Source organism: Choloepus didactylus, chromosome 3 (genome assembly GCF_015220235.1).
Source record: "Choloepus didactylus isolate mChoDid1 chromosome 3, mChoDid1.pri, whole genome shotgun sequence".
NCBI lineage: Eukaryota > Metazoa > Chordata > Mammalia > Pilosa > Megalonychidae > Choloepus > Choloepus didactylus.
The window spans coordinates 88,932,795-88,954,152 of record NC_051309.1 but is presented as its reverse complement, the minus strand read 5'-3'; the positions used below and the strand labels follow the sequence as shown (position 1 = coordinate 88,954,152).

General features: G+C 37.3%; 1 protein-coding gene across 4 annotated transcripts in view; it reads left to right on the top strand.

Moving 5' to 3' along the window:
- Positions 1-21,358, top strand: part of LIN54 (lin-54 DREAM MuvB core complex component) — a 96,191-nt gene that overhangs the window by 63,367 nt on the left and 11,466 nt on the right. For all 4 annotated transcript variants that reach the window (XM_037830124.1, XM_037830121.1, XM_037830125.1 and 1 more), the window contains exons 5-7: positions 14,693-14,909; positions 19,946-20,019; positions 20,420-20,617. In XM_037830124.1, the coding sequence (XP_037686052.1) occupies positions 14,693-14,909; positions 19,946-20,019; positions 20,420-20,617 (489 nt within the window). The remainder of the gene's footprint in view (positions 1-14,692; positions 14,910-19,945; positions 20,020-20,419; positions 20,618-21,358) is intronic.

Here is a 21,358-nt window from a genome sequence, read left to right as displayed (position 1 = left end):
TTTATTTGTGGGAAGATTTTTGATGACTGATTGGATCTCTTTGCTTGTGATGGGTTGGTTGAGGTCTTCTATTTCTTCTCTGGTCAGTCTAGGTTGTTCATATGTTTCCAGGAAATTGTCCATTTCCTCTACATTATCCAGTTTGTTGCCATACAGTTGTTCATAGTATCCTCTTATAATTTTTTTAATTTCTTCAGGATCTGCAGTTATGTCACCTTTTTCATTCATTATTTTGTTTATATGGGTCTTCTCTCTTTTTGATTTTGTCAGTCTAGCTAGGGGCTTGTCAATCTTGTTGATCTTCTCAAAGAACCAACTTTTGGTGATATTTATCCTTTCTATTGTTTTTTTGTTCTCTATGTCATTTATTTCTGCTTTAATCCTTGTTATTTCTTTTCTTCTACTTGGTTTAGGATTGGTTTGCTGTTCATTTCCTAGCTTCTTCTGTTGATCCATTAGTTCTTTGATTTTGGCTCTTTCTTCCTTTTTAATATATGCGTTTAGTGCTATAAATTTCCCCCTCAGCACTGCTTTTGCTGCATCCCATAGGTTTTGGTATGTTGTGTTCTAATTTTCATTCATCTCTATATATTTAGCAATTACTCTTGCTATTTCTTCTTTTTTTTTTTTTTTAATCATCATTTTATTGAGATATATTCACATACCACGCAGTCATACAAAACAAATTGTACTTTCGATTGTTTACAGTACCATTACATAGTTGTACATTCATCACCTAAATCAATCCCTGACACCTTCATTAGCACACACACAAAAATAACAAGAATAATAATTAGAGTGAAAAAGAGCAATTGAAGTAAAAAAGAACACTAGGTACCTTTGTCTGTTTGTTTGCTTCCCCTACTTTTCTACACATCCATCCATAAACTAGACAAAGTGGAGTTTGGTCCTTATGGCATTCCCAATCCCACTGTCACCCCTCATAAGCTACATTTTTATACAACTGTCTTCGAGATTCATGGGTTCTGGGTTGTAGTTTAATAGTTTCAGGTATCCACCACCAGCTACCCCAATTCTTTAGAACCTAAAAAAGGTTGTCTAAAGTGTGCGTAAGAGTGCCCACCAGAGTGATCTCTCGGCTCGTTTTGGAATCTCTCTGCCACTGAAGCTTATTTCATTTCCTTTCACATCCCCCTTTTGGTCAAGAAGATGTTCTCCATCCCACGATGCCGGGTCTACATTCCTCCCCGGGAGTCATATTCCACGTTGCCAGGGAGATTCACTCCCCTGGGTGTCTGATCCCACGTAGGGGGGAGGGCAGTGATTTCACCTTTCAAGTTGGCTTAGCTAGAGAGACAGGGCCACATCTGAGCAACAAAGAGGCATTCGGGAGGAGGCTCTTAGGCACAACCATAGGGAGGCCTAGCCTCTCCTTTGCAGCAACCGTCTTCCAAAGGGTAAAACCTGTGGTAGAGGGCTCAACCCATCAAACCACCAGTCCCCTATGTCTGTGGTCATGTTAGCAACCATGGAGGTGGGGTAGGCGAATACCCCTGCATTCTCCACAGGCTCCTCAAGGGGGCACTACATCTTTTTTTTTCCTTGTTTTTTTTTTAACGTTCCCTTCTTTTTTAAATCCACTGTATGAAAAAAAAGTTAAAAAGAAAACAAACATACAATAAAAGAACATTTCAAAGAGACCATAGCAAGGGAGTAAGAAAAAGACAACTAACCTAAGATAACTGCTTAACTTCCAACATGTTCCTACTTTACCCCAAGAAAGTTACATAATATAGCAACATTTCAGTGAACTTGTTCCTACTACATCCATCAGAAATTAACAGACCATAGTCATTTTTGGGCATCCCCAGAACGTTAAATAGCTTATCTGTTCTTCTTGGATTATTGTTCCCCCTTCCTTAATTGCTCTCTACTGCTAGTTCCCCTACATTCTACATTATAAACCATTTGTTTTACATTTTTCAAAGTTCACATTAGTGGTAGCATATAATATTTCTCTTTTTGTGCCTGGCTTATTTCGCTCAGCATTATGTCTTCAAGGTTCATCCATGTTGTCATATGTTTCACCAGATCGTTCCTTCTTACTGCCGCGTAGTATTCCATCGTGTGTATATACCACATTTTATTTATCCACTCATCTGTTGAAGGACATTTGGGTTGTTTCCATCTCTTGGCAATTGTGAATAATGCTGCTATGAACATTGGCGTGCAGATATCTGTTCGTGTCACTGCTTTCCGATCTTCCGGGTATATACCGAGAAGTGCAATCGCTGGATCGAATGGTAGCTCTATATCTAGTTTTCTAAGGAACTGCCAGACTGACTTCCAGAGTGGCTGAACCATTATACAGTCCCACCAACAATGAATAAGAGTTCCAATTTCTCCACATCCCCTCCAGCATTTGTAGTTTCCTGTTTGTTTAATGGCAGCCATTCTAACCGGTGTTAGATGGTATCTCATTGTGGTCTTAATTTGCATCTCTCTAATAGCTAGTGAAGCTTAACATTTTTTCATGTGTTTCTTGGCCATTTGTATTTCCTCTTCAGAGAACTGTCTTTTCATATCTTTTGCCCATTTTATAATTGGGCTGTCTGTACTATTGTCATTGAGTTGTAGGATTTCTTTGTATATGCAAGATATCAGTCTTTTGTCAGATACATGGTTTCCAAAAATTTTTTCCCATTGAGTTGGCTGCCTCTTTACCTTTTTGAGAAATTCCTTTGAGGTGCAGAAACTTCTAAGCTTGAGGAGTTCCCATTTATCTATTTTCTCTTTTGTTGCTTGTGCTTTGGGTGTAAAGTGTAGGAAGTGGCCTCCTAATACAAGGTCTTGAAGATGTTTTCCTACATTATCTTCTAGGAGTTTTATGGTACTTTCTTTTATATTGAGATCTTTGGTCCATTTTGAGTTAATTTTTGTGTAGGGGTTGAGGTAGGGGTCCTCTTTCATTCTTTTGGATATGGATATCCAACTCTCCCAGCCCCATTTGTTGAAAAGACCATTATGGCTCAGTTCGGTGACTTTGGGGGCCTTATCAAAGATCAGTCGGCCATAGATCTGAGGGTCTATCTCTGAATTCTCAATTCGATTCCATTGATCTATATGTCTATCTTTGTGCCAGTACCATGCTGTTTTGGCAACTGTGGCTTTATAATAAGCTTCAAAGTCAGGGAGTGTAAGTCCTCCCACTTCGTTTTTCTTTTTTAGAGTGTCTTTAGCAATTCGAGGCATCTTCCCTTTCCAAATAAATTTGATAACTAGCTTTTCCAAGTCTGCAAAGTAGGTTGTTGGAATTTTGATTGGGATTGCATTGAATCTGTAGATGAGTTTGGGTAGAATTGACATCTTAATGACATTTAGCCTTCCTATCCATGAACATGGAATATTTTTCCATCTTTTAAGGTCCCCTTCTATTTCTTTTAGTAGAGTTATGTAGTTTTCTTTGTATAGGTCTTTTACATCTTTGGTTAAGTTTATTCCTAGGTACTTGATTTTTTTAGTTGCTATTGAAAATGGTATCTTTTTCTTGAGTGTCTCTTCAGTTTGTTCATTTCTAGCATATAGAAACATTATTGACTTATGTGCATTAATCTTGTATCCCGCTACTTTGCTAAATTTGTTTATTAGCTCTAGTAGGTGTATCGTTGATTTCTCAGGGTTTTCTAGATATAAGATCATATCATCTGCAAACAATGACAGTTTTACTTCTTCTTTTCCAATTTGGATGCCTTTTATTTCTTTGCCTTGCCGGATTGCCCTGGCTAGCACTTCCAGCACAATGTTGAATAACAGTGGTGACAGCGGGCATCCTTGTCTTGTTCCTGATCTTAGAGGGAAGGCTTTCAGTCTCTCACCATTGAGTACTATGCTGGCTGTGGGTTTTTCATATATGCTCTTTATCATGTTGAGGAAGTTTCCTTCAATTCCTACCTTTTGAAGTGTTTTTATCAAAAAGGGATGTTGGATTTTGTCAAATGCTTTTTCAGCATCTACTGAGATGATCAATTGATTTTTCCCTTTCGAGTTTTTAATGTGTTGTAATACATTGATTGTTTTTCTTATGTTGAACCATCCTTGCATGCCTGGAATGAACCCCACTTGGTCATGGTGTATGATATTTTTAATGTGTCTTTGGATTCGATTTGCAAGTATTTTGTTGAGGATTTTTGCATCTATATTCATTAGGGAGATTGGCCGGTAGTTTTCCTTTTTTGTAGCATCTTTGCCTGGTTTTGGTATTAGATTGATGTTAGCTTCATAAAATGAGTTAGGTAGTGTTCCATTTTTTTCAATGTTTTGAAAGAGTTTGAGTAAGATTGGTGTCAGTTCTTTCTGGAAAGTTTGGTAGAATTCCCCTGTGAAGCCATCTGGCCCTGGGCATTTATTTGTGGGAAGATTTTTGATGACTGATTGGATCTCTTTGCTTGTGATGGGTTGGTTGAGGTCTTCTATTTCTTCTCTGGTCAGTCTAGGTTGTTCATATGTTTCCAGGAAATTGTCCATTTCTTCTACATTATCCAGTTTGTTGCCATACAGTTGTTCATAATATCCTCTTATAATTTTTTTAATTTCTTCAGGATCTGCAGTTATGTCACCTTTTTCATTCATGATTTTGTTTATATGGGTCTTCTCTCTTTTTGATTTTGTCAGTCTAGCTAGGGGCTTGTCAATCTTGTTGATCTTCTCAAAGAACCAACTGTTGGTGATATTTATCCTTTCTATTGTTTTTTTGTTCTCTATGTCATTTATTTCTGCTTTAATCCTTGTTATTTCTTTTCTTGTACTTGGTTTAGGATTGGTTTGCTGTTCATTTTCTAGCTTCTTCAGTTGATCCATTAGTTCTTTGATTTTGGCTCTTTCTTCCTTTTTAATATATGCGTTTAGTGCTATAAATTTCCCCCTTAGCACTGCTTTTGCTGCATCCCATAGGTTTTGGTATGTTGTGTTCTCATTTTCATTCGTCTCTATATATTTAGCAATTTCTCTTGCTATTTCTTCTTTAACCCACTGATTGTTTAGGAGTGTGTTGTTTAACCTCCAGGTATTTGTGAATTTTCTAAGTCTCTGATGGTTATTGACTTCTAATTGTATTCCATTGTGGTCAGAGAATGTGCTTTGAATAATTTCAATCTTTTTAAATTTATTGAGGCTTGTTTTATGTCCCAGCATATGATCTATTCTGGATAAAGTTCCGTGAGCACTAGAAAAGTATGTGTATCCTGGTGATTTGGGATGTAATGTCCTGTAGATGTCTGTTAAATCTAATTCATTTATCAGATTGTTTAGGTTTTCAATTTCCTTATTGGTCTTCTGTCTGGTTGATCTATCTATAGGAGAGAGTGATGTGTTGAAGTCTCCCACAATTATTGTGGAAACATCAATTGCTTCCTTTAGTTTTGCCAATGTTTCTCTCATGTATTTTGTGGCACCTTGATTGGGTGCATAGACATTTACGATTGTTATTTCTTCTTGCTGAATTGCCCCTTTTATTAGTATATAGTGGCCTTCTTTGTCTCTCAAAACATCCCTGCATTTGAAGTCTATTTTATCTGAGATTAATATTGCTACACCTGCTTTCTTTTGGCTATAGCTTGCATGAAATATTTTTTTCCATCCTTTCACTTTCAGTTTCTTTGTGTCCCTGTGTCTAAGATGAGTCTCTTGTATGCAACATATTGATGGTTCATTTTTTTTGATCCATTCTGCGAATCTATATCTTTTAATTTTGGAGTTTAATCCATTTACATTCAACGTTAAAACCGTGAAGGCATTTCTTGAATCGGCCATCTTATCCTTTGGATTATGTTTGCCATATTTTTCCCTCTCTCTATTAATATCCTTTATTGTACCCATACCGAATCTCTTTAGTACTGAACCTTTCTCCAAGTCTCTCTGTCCTGTCTTTGTTTCTCTGTCTGTAGGGCTCCCTTTAGTATCTCCAGTAGGGCAGGTCTCTTGTTAGCAAATTCTCTCAGCATTTCTTTGTCTGTGAAAAATTTAAGCTCTCCCTCAAATTTGAAGGAGAGCTTTGCTGGATAAAGTATTCTTGGCTGGAAATTTTTCTCACTCAGAATTTTAAATATATCGTGCCACTGCCTTCTCGCCTCCATGGTGGCTGCTGAGTAGTCACTACTTAGTCTTATGCTGTTTCCTTTGTATGTGGTGAATTGCTTTTCTCTTGCTGCTTTCAGAACTTGCTCCTTCTCTTCTGTGTTTGATAGTGTGATCAGTATATGTCTCGGAGTGGGTTTATTTGGATTTATTCTATTTGGAGTTCGCTGAGCATTTATGAGTTGTGTATTTATGTTGTTTAGGAGATTTGGGAAGTTTTCCCCAACAATTTCTTTGAATACTCTTCCTAGACCTTTACCCTTTTCTTCCCCTTCTGGGACACCAATGAGTCTTATATTCGGACGTTTCATGTTATCTATCATATCCCTGAGGTCCATTTCGATTTTTTCAATTTTTTTCCCCATTTTTTCTTTTATGCTTTCATTTTCCATTCTGTCATCTTCCAGGTCACTGATTCGTTGTTCAACTTCCTCTAGTCTTGTACTATGAGTGTCCAGAATCTTTTTAATTTGGTCAACAGTTTCTTTAATTTCCATAAGATCATCCATTTTTTTTATTTAGTCTTGCAATGTCTTCTTTATGCTCTTCTAGGGTCTTCTTGATTTCCTTTATCTCCCGTACTATGGTCTCATTGTTCATCTTTAGTTCTTTGAGTAGCTCCTCTAGGTGCTGTGTCTCTTCTGGTCTTTTGATTTGGGTGCTTGGGCTTGGGTTATCCATATCATCTGTTTTTTTCATATGCTTTATAATTTTCTGTTGTTTTTGGCCTCGTGGCATTTGCTGAACTTGATAGGGTTCTTTTAGGATTTGTAGACCAATTGAAGTCCTTATCTCTAATTTCTCAGATCTACAGCTTCGTGGAGTACACTTTCTCTAACTAACCAGCAGGTGGCGTCCACGAGCCACCTGTTCTCCACAAGCCAGTTCTCCCCTGCTTAGCCTTTTCGGTGAGTGGGGGAGTGAGTCTTGTGGGGCCCAATTGGTGTACCAAGCTTGCGTGTGTAGTTGGTGTTGCCTGCCCTGTATATGGGGCGTGTTTCTGGGCAGTCAGGGAGGGGGGGTGGCCCTAACAATCAAATCTCCCTGGTGATCCTAGAGTTTTAAAGCTGCTGCAATAGTCTAATCCTTCAGTTCAGTCCTGCCACAGTGTGTCTCTGTCACTGACCCACAAGTCCTTGGTATTGGCGTATGGCTCCTGAGACTTGCAAGTGGTCCCCTCTTCCAGGCCATGCACCCCGGGTCCTCTGTTGAGGGATGACTGTGCTATGTCACAGGTGAGTGCCGTCCCCCCAGGGCAGTTCTGGGCTGCTGGGCTGTGTAGGGAGGCTCCCAGTCTGCTGAAATGATGGCTGAATGGGGCTTTGTTAATTCATACTGCTCTACCTTCCCAACTCTGGGACAATCAGCTGAAGTTTCAGGGAAGGCTAATGTCCACGCCCAGTTTTGTGGTGTGTGCCTGTTATTTGAAGCACTTCCGTCACACTGGGTTGTCTGGGGCAGTTCTGGGCTATGGGTCTGGCGATGGGCAGGAGTGTTTCCTGTCCACCAGGATGATGGCTGTGAGTGGACACCCCCCTTTTCTTGGGAAGTTGTTGTGTTTAGTGAATTTTCTCAGCCACTGGATTATTGCGTTTTGTCTCAGAGTTCTCCTAGTTCTGCTCTTGACTTGGCCTGCCCAAATAGTAAGTCTTTGAAGCTTTCTGTATTGGGCTTCTTAGAGTAATTGTTTTAGAAAAAGAAAAAAGGATTAAAAAAAAAAAAAAAAAAAAAAAAAGGGCCCTCCTCCGAGATCTAATGGGTTATTGAAATGCTAAGAGACAAAGCAACCAGGGCCATTAAGGAAAGGTCCACAGGGCAGAGAGATCAGCTTTTCTTCGGGATTTGCATATGCGCCTCAGGGCCCTTCCCCTTTCTATGTTCACGAGAACTCCAAAAATCCTCCGCTTTTATTTTGGAGTTTTTCGTGTTGTTTTTTTTCTATGCCTGTCTCCTCTCTGCTGGGCTGGCTGGTCTCAGATTCTCTGGTGTCTGGTCTCAGTCTATCTATGGTTGGAGTTTGGATCAGTAGAATGAGTTTCCGATAAGGGGTGCCACTGCAGTTCTCCCTTCTCCTTCCCGGAGCTGACAGCCCCTCCTCCCATGGGACTGAGCCTGGCAGGGAGGGGCGCGGGTCCCCTGGTCGCAAAAACTTACAAATTTCGCTGATCTCAGCAGTTCCACGTTTTCATGAGTGTTGTATGAAGTATGCCCAAAGTCAGATTGCTGTGTGGTGTCCAGTCCACGCAGTTCCTGGCTTTATACCTATTTTCCTGGAGGAGTAACTAAAACATACAGCTCACCAGTCTGCCATCTTGCCCCGCCTCGTCAATCACCTTCATTTTTGAAGATATTTTCATTGGGTATAGGGTGCAAGGTTGGCAGTGTTTTTTGTTTTGTTTTATTTTTGTTTTTCCCTTATTGGCACATTGAAAATGTTATTCCACTGTCTTCAGGCTCCGTTGTTTCTGTTGGGAAGTCAGCCATCAATCTGATTGTTTCTCCATTAAAGGTAATAATTTTTTTTTACCTCTGGCTTTTTAAGAAAGAATTTTATTATGTTTTGTTCAGAAGTGGTTTTCTTTGCACTTATCCTACATGTGGTTTTTGGTGCTTCTTAAATCTGTGGCTTGATGTCTTTTATACTTTTGGAACATTCTCAGCTAATTCTCTTCAGCACTCTTTCTGCTGAATTTTCTCTCTCCTCTCTTTTGTAGTGAATTACCTGAGTCTTGTATGTTCTGTTTTCTGAGTCTCTTATTTTTTCTGGACATTTTCTTCTGAACCTTCCGCCAGTTCGCTTAGTCTCTTTAGCTGTATCAAATCTGCTATTAAATTTGTTCATAAAGTTCTTGAATTTTAGTTCTGAAATTACTATTTTGAGTTTTTTGTCAAATATACTTTGTCCTTTTTGTTAGTCCCTCGTAATGTGTTTTAATATTCAATTTTGTCTTCTCTTTCCTTTAAACCTAGTAACTGAAGTTATTTTAAAATTTTATGTATGATTGGGACATACAGTATTATTGTGTTCAACTATTTACTCCCTGCCTATATTTACTTATAGGCCCATGTCCTTTGCCATGGAATCTTTTTGCAGGGCTTCCCACTAGATCGAATATACAACCCTGCCTTATTGGGCTTGGTGATATGATATGATTTAGCCAATGAGATGTGAATGGTAGCAAATGTGTGTCTGTTTTAAGCCAAGGCCTTGCAAGGCATCACATGTTTCTTTTTGTTCTTGTGCTTCTGCCATCTACCATGAGGAGAAAAGGTTCCATGATGAGGAGACAGGCAGTATGCAATTGAACTTAGCCTGAAACTTTGAGCCAAGCCTAGCAGAGCTATGACTTAGCTTCAGACCTGTGAACAAGAAATAAATGCTTGTTTTTGTAAGTGATTGAGTTCTGGGCTTGTTTTATAGTATTATTGCAATAGAATCCTGATTGACACAAAAATAAGTCTATGATCTGCTAACTTGTTGGCCAATTTTTTTATCTGCAGTTTGTGTTGGTTCGTGTTCAGGTTGTCTGTGCTCTTGCAGGCTTGGCTATCTTTGATTGTTCAACAAGTGTTTTCTTAAAAAGTGTTTGTATTTATATGAGGTCTTTTATGATTTTTATTTTCTACGAGAATTTTCATTTGCATCCACAGATATCATGGTACACTTGTACTCTGGGATCATCTTAATTCAATTTTGGTGATTTTCTGGACTACCTAGAGGACACAGCTTAGATGGATTATGTGTAGGGTCTGGTTTGCTTTCTCTTCACGTATACTGCCAATTTAAAACATTGGTGGCAAAAGTGAATACAGTTGTTAGATTCACTTTTCTGGATTTCTAGCTTTCCTGAGTATTTGTTAATTCTTCCCTTCCTTATTAGTGTTCTGATACATTCAAACAGATTAAAAAAGATTTTATTTGGTGTTACGGTTTGCTAAAGCTGCCATTATACAAAGTACCAGAAATGGATCGGCTTTTGTAAAGGGGGTTTATTTGGTTACAAATTTACAGTCCTAAAGCCATAAAAATGTCCAAATGAAGGCATCAACAAGAGGATACCTTCACTGAAGAATGGCCAATGAAGTCCAGAACACCTGTGTCAGCTGGGAAGGCAGGTGGCTGGTGTTTGCTGGTTCTTTGCTCCCAGGTTGTGTTTCACCTCCTCTCTCTCAGCTTCTGTGTGTCCTTGCTTCTCCCTCCCAGGGCTTTTCTCTCTAAACGTCTGGGTTTCCTCTCGTAGCTTCTCTAGGGCAAACTCTGGGTTTTGTCTCTTAGCTTAGCATCTACAGGTGTCCCTCTGCCTGCATCTCCAAGCATCTCTGATCATCAGCAAGCATCTGGGTCTGCTCTGGAGCGCTCTGAAGTAAGCCAGTGATCTAATCAAGACCCTGAATGGGCTGGGTCCACAACTCCATGGAAATAATGTAATCAGAGGTTCCACCCTAATCAGTCTGCCCCCACAAGATTGCATTAAAGAATATGGCTTTCATGGGGGGCATAATATATCCCAACCACACATTCAGCTTTTCTAGTTGTCCTCTGTGGGAGGGTTGTTTTGATTTTTCATTACTGAAAGCAGAAATATCATTAAGGAGTTCTAAACAAGATGGTGGTGGTCAAGGTCAGATTTGTGTCAAGATTATTCTGTTGGCAGTATGGAGGGTGCACTTGAGGCCACTGTGAGACTGAAGACCATTATACTGGCTAATCATAATAATAAAAGTTAACTTTATTATAAAATGTACTAAGTGCCATACACTGTTTTTAGCACTTTACATTTTTTGGCTCATTTAAGCTTCACAACAGTTCTATAGTGAAGTAGTGTTAGTATTGGGATTTTGTAGGTGAGGACTTTGAGGCACAGGGAGGTAAAGTATCTTGTTTAGTCTACCTGTTGGTGGCAGAGCTGGGAGCCTATGGTCTATGCCATATATTGTACTACTTCTCAGAAAGTTTGTTGCAGGAATCCAGAGAAGGTGGGCCTAAAAATCAATTAATGGCAGTGAGAATAGAAAGGAACCATCAGATTTATGAAATATTTAGGAGATGAGAACAGTTGATCAGGTAGTAGATAACAGTTGAGTTTAATGTGGTCCTAGGATTTTGTCTTATTTTACATTTAGATGGTGTTTTACTAACCAGGATTGAAAATATATAACAGGAGGAACAAGTTTTGGTTGGTCAGTGAGTTCAGTTTGTGACATGTAAGTTTCAAAATGCCTCATAGTACATATAGTTAGAATTGTCCAATTATTAGGATACAAAATTGTATCTATAGTTTGCATACATTAAATTAAAAACAGCCATGTATATAGGATAAAATATTTGAAGAACATACTTTGTGCGTTTGTGTTTTGTGTGGCTGGACTCTCATTTTTATTTTTTTTCTATTTTATTTATCTAGATTTTCTTTAATGGGTTTGTACTCCTTTAATATTGGAAAAAATAGGCTGTAATTTTAAAAACAAATTTAAAGACAATTTCATTGCTGAACTTTCGGCACCACTGATGTACTTTTTATTGAATTATGATTAATTTGAGATTCTTTGTCTTTTTCCCTAGTTGATTTTTTAGAGAATGTTGAAAGGATTTAACAATTGGAATAATATCCTATTTCTGCTCTGTTCTCCTGAGGAGGTTATTAATTTGGATACCTGGAGTCCCTTGAAATAAAGTAGACTAAGTGATATGATCAAATAAACCCCGAAATTTTAATTACTCACACAAAATAGGGTTATTTCTTGCCCACATGACAATTTTGGGCAGGTAAACAGGTCTGTAGGGTGACCATCTTCCACACTATTATCTGTGTATTCTAGCTTTTTACGTGTCACTTGGTACTTTAGGTGTTAAAAAATGCAGTTTTAACAGTGGTTGCCCAGGGGTTCAGGTTGGCTGGGAGAGTATGAATATAAAGGATAGCACAGATGAATTTCTCTGGGGTGATGGACCAATTTTGTATCCTGACTGTGTTGTGTTACATTCATCTATACATGTGATAAAATAGTGTATATGAAAACTGGTGAAATGCAAATAAAGTCTGTAGTTTAGTTATTAGTACTGTATCAAATGTTAGTTATCTGATTTTGATAGTCTCTGGTTATGTAAGGTGTTTTATTTTGGTGGAAGTTGGGTGAAGGGTTTGTGGGAACTCTCTCTTAGTTTTGCTACTTGTGAGTCTAAAAATATTTTAGAATAAAAAAGTTTAAAAAGATGCTGTTGATACTTCCATTCAGCATACTAATTGAAAAAATACTGAGAGGCAGATGCAGAGCTTTAGTTGCTAAAGATTTCTTGAGGGCTGGATGCTATTTACTTTAATTCAGTCATTTAATAAATATTTATTAAGTGTCTACAGTAAGAGGCAATATGATGTCTTAGGTAAGAGAATGAGCTTTGGAGTTGGATCTAGTTCACATCCTAGCTCTGCTACCTTTTAGCTGTATGACTCTAGAATATTTACTTAACCTTGCTGAACTTTAGTTTCCCCATTTATAACAGACGTTCACATTTATTGAGCATTATACTTTGTGACAGGAGTTATTTGTACTTCATATAATTTAACTCATTTAATCCTCTCAACAATCCTATGAGAAAGGTACCATTTTTTTCTTCATGTTTTCAGATGAGGAAAGAGGCACAGAGAAGTTTAGTTACCTTGCCCAAGGTCACACAACTAGGAAATGGTGGCATCTAGATTAAATCCTGGGTAGTCTGGAGTTTCCTTTTGGTTATACTGACCTTGCTTGTTGCAGACCAACCTTCCCACCAAGAACAACTTAAAAAGCTGAATAAAATATATTTTAAAAATCTGTTTGAAGGCATTGGAGACGAACAAGGGAGCCAGGACTTCAGAGGCCACAATCCTGGAATAAAGGGAGGCCTAAAGAGGTCAGCCTGATGTTCAGTGTGACATTTCCCTGAGGGCATTTGCTGATTTATAAGTTATGGCTGAGAGAATGAGAAGGTGAGCAGAAAGTGGCCACAGAAAGGTTGAGGAGCAGATCTGTCAGTCTTACAAGTCCGAGGAACAAAGATTTGGGTTCAGGCCCCATCAGGTAGGAGGAGCCCTGGTAAACCCCCAAGTCTTTTGGGTTGGGGCTATGGAAGGGTTATATCTTGGGAGAAAGAGTGAACCAGAAATAGACAAGATCTCACAAAGATTGACGCTCAGCTTCAAATCGGTTCAATTCATGCTTGCTTTAAGATGATCTGCCTCTATTCTAACTGGTTGCCAGAAGCCAAAGAATTCTCTCTGGAAGAGTATAACATCACTCAGAGCCTCAAATTATCTCAACTTTTTATAAACAATACTTGGCATTTAATCAAAACTTATCAAACATACCAAGAGATAAGACCAAATTATTCACAACCAAGAGATATACATATTGGAGTTATATCATTCTTTTTGTCTGTTAGTCTTTCCATCCATCCATCCATCCATCCATCTGTCCCTCTGTAATCTAAACATCTGAGAGTAGGTCACATAGATAATGCTTCTCTAACATACAACACTTCCAGGTACATTTCCTGAGAACAAGGACACCCACCAAATAGCCACCTTAAGTACAGCTATCAAGTTCAAGAAATTTAATATTGATATATAAAGTATATAATCCATATTTCAGTTTTTTTCATTTGACTCCATAATGTCTTTTTTTCCCCAGGGTTTTAAGATTTTTTTTTTAAATAACATATACAACCTAAAATTTCCCCTTTTAATCACATTCAGCTATATAGGGGAATTAATTATTTAATAAAATAATACTGTAGAACTAGTTCAAGAATCTTGTCTGGACCTTTGTTTTGTAGAACAGTATGTTATATGTTGGTTAAACACCAATTTGGTGGAGATACCTCAAGAGACTGGTTTGTTCTACTCTGCCTCTGATGTTTCATTTAGCTTTTTTGGGAAGTCACATTGCTTTCTGATTGAGGGAGAGGATTAAAAATGATTGAAATGATTGTATTGATTCAGATTTCATTCACCCAAAAGTGGTTAGTTTCCCTATACAACCAAAATTGGGGTGATTTTAGATTGAATTCTATCACCCACCCGTATGTTTGTTAATACATTTATTGTATTATAAGCCTTTCAGAAATGACTAGACTTAATAAAGGTATAAAATGGGCTTTTCTTTTGTGTGCTTTCTCTTCTAGGACATGTGAATATAAATTTGGTATAGTTAATTTGGTGGGTTGAAATAAAGCCAAATATCTGTATCCACTTTTTCCTATGTTGTATATGGGGCTTAACTGTGGAAGATTTAAAATAATCCTTTTCTTATAAATTTTATCTCATATGAACAATTTTCTGTATAAGTTCTTGTAAATTAAGTAATAATACTTCAGAGCAAGTCATCTGACCTGGAATATGAAGGAAGTAAACTACTAGAGGTGGAAGGTAGAACTCATTTATTTTGATTCACTCCTGTATTCATTACTATTCTTTTCATTTCTCTTTGAACAGGTTGTTCCTTTCAACAGCTTTTGATGAAATAAAGGAATGATTTTTTTACTTGAGTGGTTGTCATAAATTAAAAGGAGTAGGAAAGTTACAACCCAGATTAATGATAGCAATGTTGTATTGTTTAATAGGCAGTGAAATCAGCTGTGCAGACCATCGCTGTTGGAGGCATGAGCACATCACAATTTAAGACAATTATTCCTCTGGCAACTGCTCCCAATGTCCAGCAGATTCAAGTGCCTGGAAGCAAGTTTCATTATGTCCGACTTGTTACTGCCACAACAGCCAGTAGCTCCACCCAGCCAGTTAGTCAGAATCCCAGTACAAACACTCAGCCTCTTCAGCAAGGTTAGTAACCACTTTTTTTGAACAGTAATTAATGCTTTTAACATTATTAAAGAACTTTGGTCCTTCTCTTGCTGAAATCCTGATTAAGTGTGGCATTTCAGCTGACAGTGTAAATCAGCAGCTGTTCAGAAGGCAGTGAAATAGAATCATATTTGTACTATATAACTATACTATTTCAGTCTGTGAAGTTGGTACTCAGTGTGCAGTAATAACAAATAATTATAATTACCCATCAGTTCTTGGTTAGCCATTTTATTGCTGGTTTAAAAACATACAATATATGCCAGTGATCTTAGGTGGGATAAATTTAGAAGAAAAAGTATTTCTCTTTTTTTCTAAACTCTGAAGCCCCTTTATCGAGTTTGGGTGAGTTAAAATGATAAATAGACAAGGTATAAAGGATAAATAAGAACATTATATCACTTTCATCCTTTGCTTAGTATTTAGTATCTGTAGCTGCCAATAAAATGTCCTGTTCTTTTGCTCAGTTGTATTTTTTCCTAGAGGATATTCCTAACCCTTTCTACCACCAATAAATACACACAGACTCACACACATAAGCTTTCTCCATATTTACCTACTCTAAAAAAGATTAACTGGTGTGAAATGATCAGGATACGACAAAAAATCTGGCCATTTATAGTTTAGGGTATGATTTTTCCCTTGGAAGATCGCTGGATATTCTGTTGATGTCAAAAAGCAGTTGATGACAAGTGAATGATTTATTATTTACTGGAAGTAAATAAAATTAAAGAGCAGTTGGGTACTTTTTGTTTTTTATTAAGGGGTCAGAGGTTTGGAGCTACCTGTGTAGGAAATGTAGAAGAAAAAACTCATGTATTTATTTTTCAAATTACTAAAGGAGAAAATGGAGGAGGCATGGAGAAAATAGTACTTTGGGGATATAGTCTGTTAAAATTAGACATTTCAGATAATTATATCAGATAATTATGGTTTCTAGTCCTTCTTTAAACTGATTTTAGAAGAGACTCATCATAATGTTCTTAATGAGAGGAGAGATGAAACTTGTGTGTATTGCTGACTAAGGGGGTTAAGTTGCATATTCTCCCCAATGCTTAAACTAGGAGGATACTAAGAGAGGTGTTTCATGTCCAACCTTTTGAGGTGTCTTGGTGATAGAAAGCAGTCATTAGATACAATTGGTTATATTTTATGGGTGTGTGCTTGTGTCCATATAATATATTGAGGATCCATTTTCAGTGTAATGTGAACACTAGTTTACTCGTTAGCAAGAATAAGCCTTTTGTATAAGTAGGAAATGGAGCTGAAGATTCAGGAAGAGTGAAGGAATGGGTTGGGCATTTTGCAATTATGGTGTGTTTACTGGTGCCGCCTTTTCCAACTTTATGTCTGTCTGCCTGCTTCTTTCTATTTCTCTTTTTCTTTTTGTCTCCCAGCTGTCCCTAACCTCCCTGCCTCTTCTTTTATTCTTTCACCTTCATCTTTTCCTCTCCATTATCCCCTCTGTCTTATTGCCTCCTTCACTTCCCTCTCTCTATATGCCCTCTTCCCACCCACCCACCCACACATACTTTACTCCTGTGACTCCCCTTATTTATATATACCTTTCTATCATTTTCTCTTTTGAATTTCTCTCTCCCACAAAAGATCTGGGTATATATAATATACATTATTTCACAGAAATAATGAGTTAAATTTACAGTTTTTATCAGGTAAACTAAATAGTTGCTTTAGTTCACCAAATATACTTAATATGTCTTTCTAAGGGCCTGATTTCCCATGAGGAATTTACTTAAATGCCAAAGAGAATTGGACTGTCTCTTTTATATGGCCCCAAGCCATATAAAAACAATGTTCAAAGACTTCACAATGCTAATTGGTGTGTGATAGCTGGCAATTTAATAGAAGGGCTCAGAAGAATGCTTAGTTACCTCTTCAGAATGTAGTATCTTACCATTTAGGTGAGGGAAGGAATCAAGTTAAGAAATTAAAATACCTCAGATGCTTGCAAGTATTCTTCTGAAGTTTGGAAGGAGGCCATTCTAAAAGCATTGTGCTGAGTTGCCATTTTAAGAACTGTCAGAGACTAAAAGAAAAGATTATGCCAGCTTTTATGAAAACTGCAGTAGTAGTTACTAATGTGGGGATGTGCTTTAAGGTAAGGAGAAGGAGAAATACAGACCTTTGACTTTGTTATGTAATATCAATATGACCCCCCTTTTCTGGGGATTTTTTAGTTTTCTATTTTCTGACCACTTAATTTTATATTTTCTCCATTACCCTGGTTTCAGTTAAAGCTCAACATGCATATGCCAAACCTACAGCCCTCAAGTTTTTTAGCTGTGTGTGTGTGTGTGTGTGTGTGTGTGTGTGTGTGTTGAGGGGGTGGTGTGGGTATTATGTTACCCTTATTATCCAAATAGGAATCATCTAAGTCCCTTGTTTGGTCTGACTGAGGGCAGATCACATCCCTTCCCCATTATTTCTTAGGACCACCAGTAAGTCCTTAGATTCCTCTAGTTATTGTTCTCACTTCAAAATCATTGCTCTGTGCACTTAGGGAACGGTGACCACCATCTTCCTTTCAGGGAGCAGGAGTGAATTCATATGCAACTTTTAATTCCTTATAGTACTGCTGAGACCAGCCTGTAGTGGTTAATATAACTATTAAACCTTGGGGTAACTGAGGAGAATCAAAACAGAACAGGAAAAAATTCCAAATCTGATATTAGATGTCACTGCTCATTCAGTCCATGGTCATACAACTTATTGAGATAATGATTCACATACCATAAAATTCACCCCTTTAAAGTGTACAGTTCAATGGTCTTTTGTATAGTCAAAGATTTGTGCGATCATCTTCTCTATCTAGTCATATATTTTTTTTGGAGGTCTCCTGTTCTTCCCCCCCTCCCACCCATAGCTTGCCAACTTATTGTAGGGGCCTGCTCCCTTTTAGATGAGAGTACCATTTCTCTAATGTTCTCTTTGCTTCCAGGATGCTCAACTCTGTGTCCAGCCATCAGCATCCCCATGCCCACAAAAAATCCAAAATCTATTAATACCTTACTCCCTTTCCTGTCCAAGGAAGTCCATCCTTTTTCTTCTATTGTTCTGGGTACTTTAGATCCCATTTTCTCAATCTTGCTCTTTCAGATCATGTTCCAGGCTTTACCTTTGGATAAATAAAACCTGAAGTGATGTCTCTATTCCTAAATCCCTCCCTTAGACTATGGAAATGGCTGCGGGTAGTTTTAAAAATTGAAGTTCTTTTGGTCCAAACGTATAGGTTTAGTGCCAACCTCTCCAGAATTCCATCACAGCATTTTTTCAGGATCACCTTCCCTTCAAATCAGCTCATCCTTGAATTCCTACTTCTAATAATATTATTATCATTTTCCCAGTCACTTGAAAGCTGCTTACTTTCTCTCCCCTTATAACTACTATTCCTATCATTCAGTAGATTGAAAAGTCATGTTTTTTTTCATTTCTAGCATATCTCTTTGCATCTGCTCTCTTCTTTTCATTCTCATTGCTGTCACCCCAGATCAGGCCCTCATTTTTTGCACAGATTAATGCAGTTTTCTTCTGACTTGTCTTGTTTCTTGCAACTCCATTTATTTTACACACTGCTGCCAGATAAAATGTCTTTTTATGCTGTTCCAACAATATTTCTGTACTTAAAAATCTTTCAAAAACTTCTCATTGCCTACTAAATTAAAAATACAGATTAAATATACAGATTTCTATTAATATTCAAGGTCCTCAACAAAATGTTTGCAATTTGCCTTTTCACCTGTCTTTGCCTACTTTAACAAACTTAGGGTTAAAGGATTCCAAGCAAAGTGATTTTTCACCAACATCATATCAAGATGGATATGACATGTTTCCCAGCATTAAGCCTTTTCATGCTTCTGCCTCTGTAAGGAGGGATACTTGCCTCCTTTGTGTCTGTCTTCAACCTGTCCTTTTATTAGGACCTGTCTCAAACACTGTGTTCTCCATGCATTCTTTTCACATTAGCATCCTCTGCATCAGATGTTTGTACTTGCTTTTTGGGACTCCCACAGTGTTGTGTTTATCTTTTTTAATGATATTTATCTTATTTGGGTACATGTCTAATCTGCCGTAGTAGGATGCAGTCTCCTTGAGAGCAGGTGTCTTGTTCTTTAGTTTCCCTGGAAAACTGTCCACAGTGAAATGTATATAGTAGTAGGACTATAACAGTAATAATAACAAGGGCAAAATAATGGCAGTTAGAATTTATTGAACACTTTTTGTTAGGCACAGCTTTTTATTGACTGTCATGAATTAACATGTTTAATCCTTATGCACTGTAACATAGATACTATTATCATCCCCATGCTGCAGATGGGGATACAGGTAGAGAGTTCAATTAGTAAAAAAGTGGCAAAACTGGAGTTTGAATTCCCAGGGTCTTCTGGCTTCAGAGCCCATATTCTTAACCCTTAATGCTATGCTGCCTTTTAGTAGGTATTCTGTAAATATTGAATTATGCCAAAATGATATTTTCTCTGTCTTGAATAGAAACATAGCAATTTGAAATAATAATCTAGAACAGTGTTGTTACCCAATCTCATTGATGGCAGTTCTTTTATTTATACACTTTGACTGGATATAATAGTGACTGTACAGATCATCTGAATATAGATTGAATTATTTTCAAAACTATGTCTTGAATCTATAAACACTGCTTCATAAAGTAGATAGACTATGGCTATCTTAGATGTAAGATCTGTGGTAGATATGTTAAGGAGTTTTGAAAGGTAACTATCCTGAGAAAGTTTGCTCAAAATAGGAAACAAATGGAATCTTTAAGCTCTTTCATGAGAGTAACTTGGGAGAGCTAAAATATTCTTAAGTGCTGTTTTTCTGTAAAGATTGTGTTTACTTGTGTGCTAAGCAGAGAAATAAATAAAATATTTAGTATCTGGTGGTTTTATAAGCATTATAATTTTTCATTGAAATTCATTTGGCATTATTTCATAAAGCCATGAAAATGCTCTTTTTTTTCTTTCTTTCTTTTTTAAAAGCAAAGCCTGTGGTGGTTAATACAACCCCAGTGCGGATGTCAGTTCCACTTGTCCAAGCACAGACTGTCAAACAAGTAAGTATCATAAAATTTCATTTCTCAATCTCCCCCCAAACAGACAATTTACTTTTTTTTTTTTTATAGACATTTTCCAAGGACAAATTTATTGAAGACATACAGAATACAAAAGGGATTATACCATGCCACATAACATTTCCTACAGAATTTACTTACAATTTTATTGTAAAAATTATACTACAGGGATACTAATACTTATCACTAAACTAGTTTTTTCCTTTTTTTTTTTTTTTTCCTCTTCCACTTTGCAGCTAAACATCTTCAATGTCTTTTCTAGTTTTCATGACAATTTACTTTTAAAATTAAAAGTTTGGATCTGAGTCCAAGAGATTTATTCTGAACTGAGCAGTTGCAACATTTATTTTTGTGATCACTGATAGGCTTTCCTTCTTCTTAGGTTGTTCCTAAACCAATCAATCCAACTTCACAAATAGTTACTACTAGCCAGCCCCAGCAACGGCTTATTATGCCTGCCACACCACTGCCACAAATCCAGCCAAACCTCACAAACCTTCCACCAGGCACTGTCCTGGCACCAGCTCCAGGAACAGGGAACGTAGGTTATGCAGTGCTTCCGGCTCAGTATGTTACTCAGGTATGTGGAAAAAAATTAAGTGATTCTGTTTCAATAATTGGGTAAAGATAATTGGATCTAAGAAGTCTGGTGTTAACACATTTTGAAACTACTCACAAAAGCATCTAACTCAGTATTAAAATGATTCTTTACAAGATCTTGAAAAGTTAACGAAAACTTCTAAGTTTATTTCAGCATATGTTTTGCATTTAGAAATATACAGCCCAAGTCAAATATACAAGTCAGACACTTCAGAGCTGAGAGCAGGTTGATGAAAGTGTAAGATTATGTAGATATAAGAGAAAATAAGTTGAAGTTAAAACCAGCAGAGTTCAAAGGAATTTAGAAAAGACTTAACAGTAATAAAGCTCTCTCTTGCACATGAATATGATACCGCTGACTTGTTCTTGAAAATAGGCTGTGAGATGCATTTCCAGGCAACATATCTTTACTGATATGTCCAAACTCTTACCTGGTCATCTTTAGAGTCAAAGCCACATTGTCCTATTGCCTGACTCTGGTTGGCCATGGTGCTTCCAGGAAATAGAAGTTTTCTAAGCAGTTAAGTTGATTATAGCAGATTATAGGAGAGGGGAGCAGAAACCCATGTGTGTATTAATGAAATTTATTTTTGAGTATGTTATGGGACTACTGGTAAAAATTAATGTTTAGTATTTTTATAATGAACATCTCTTTTCTTATGTTTAAAAATCAGTGTAAAATAGAAAATTATTGCACATGTAATTTCTCATTCTTTATGAT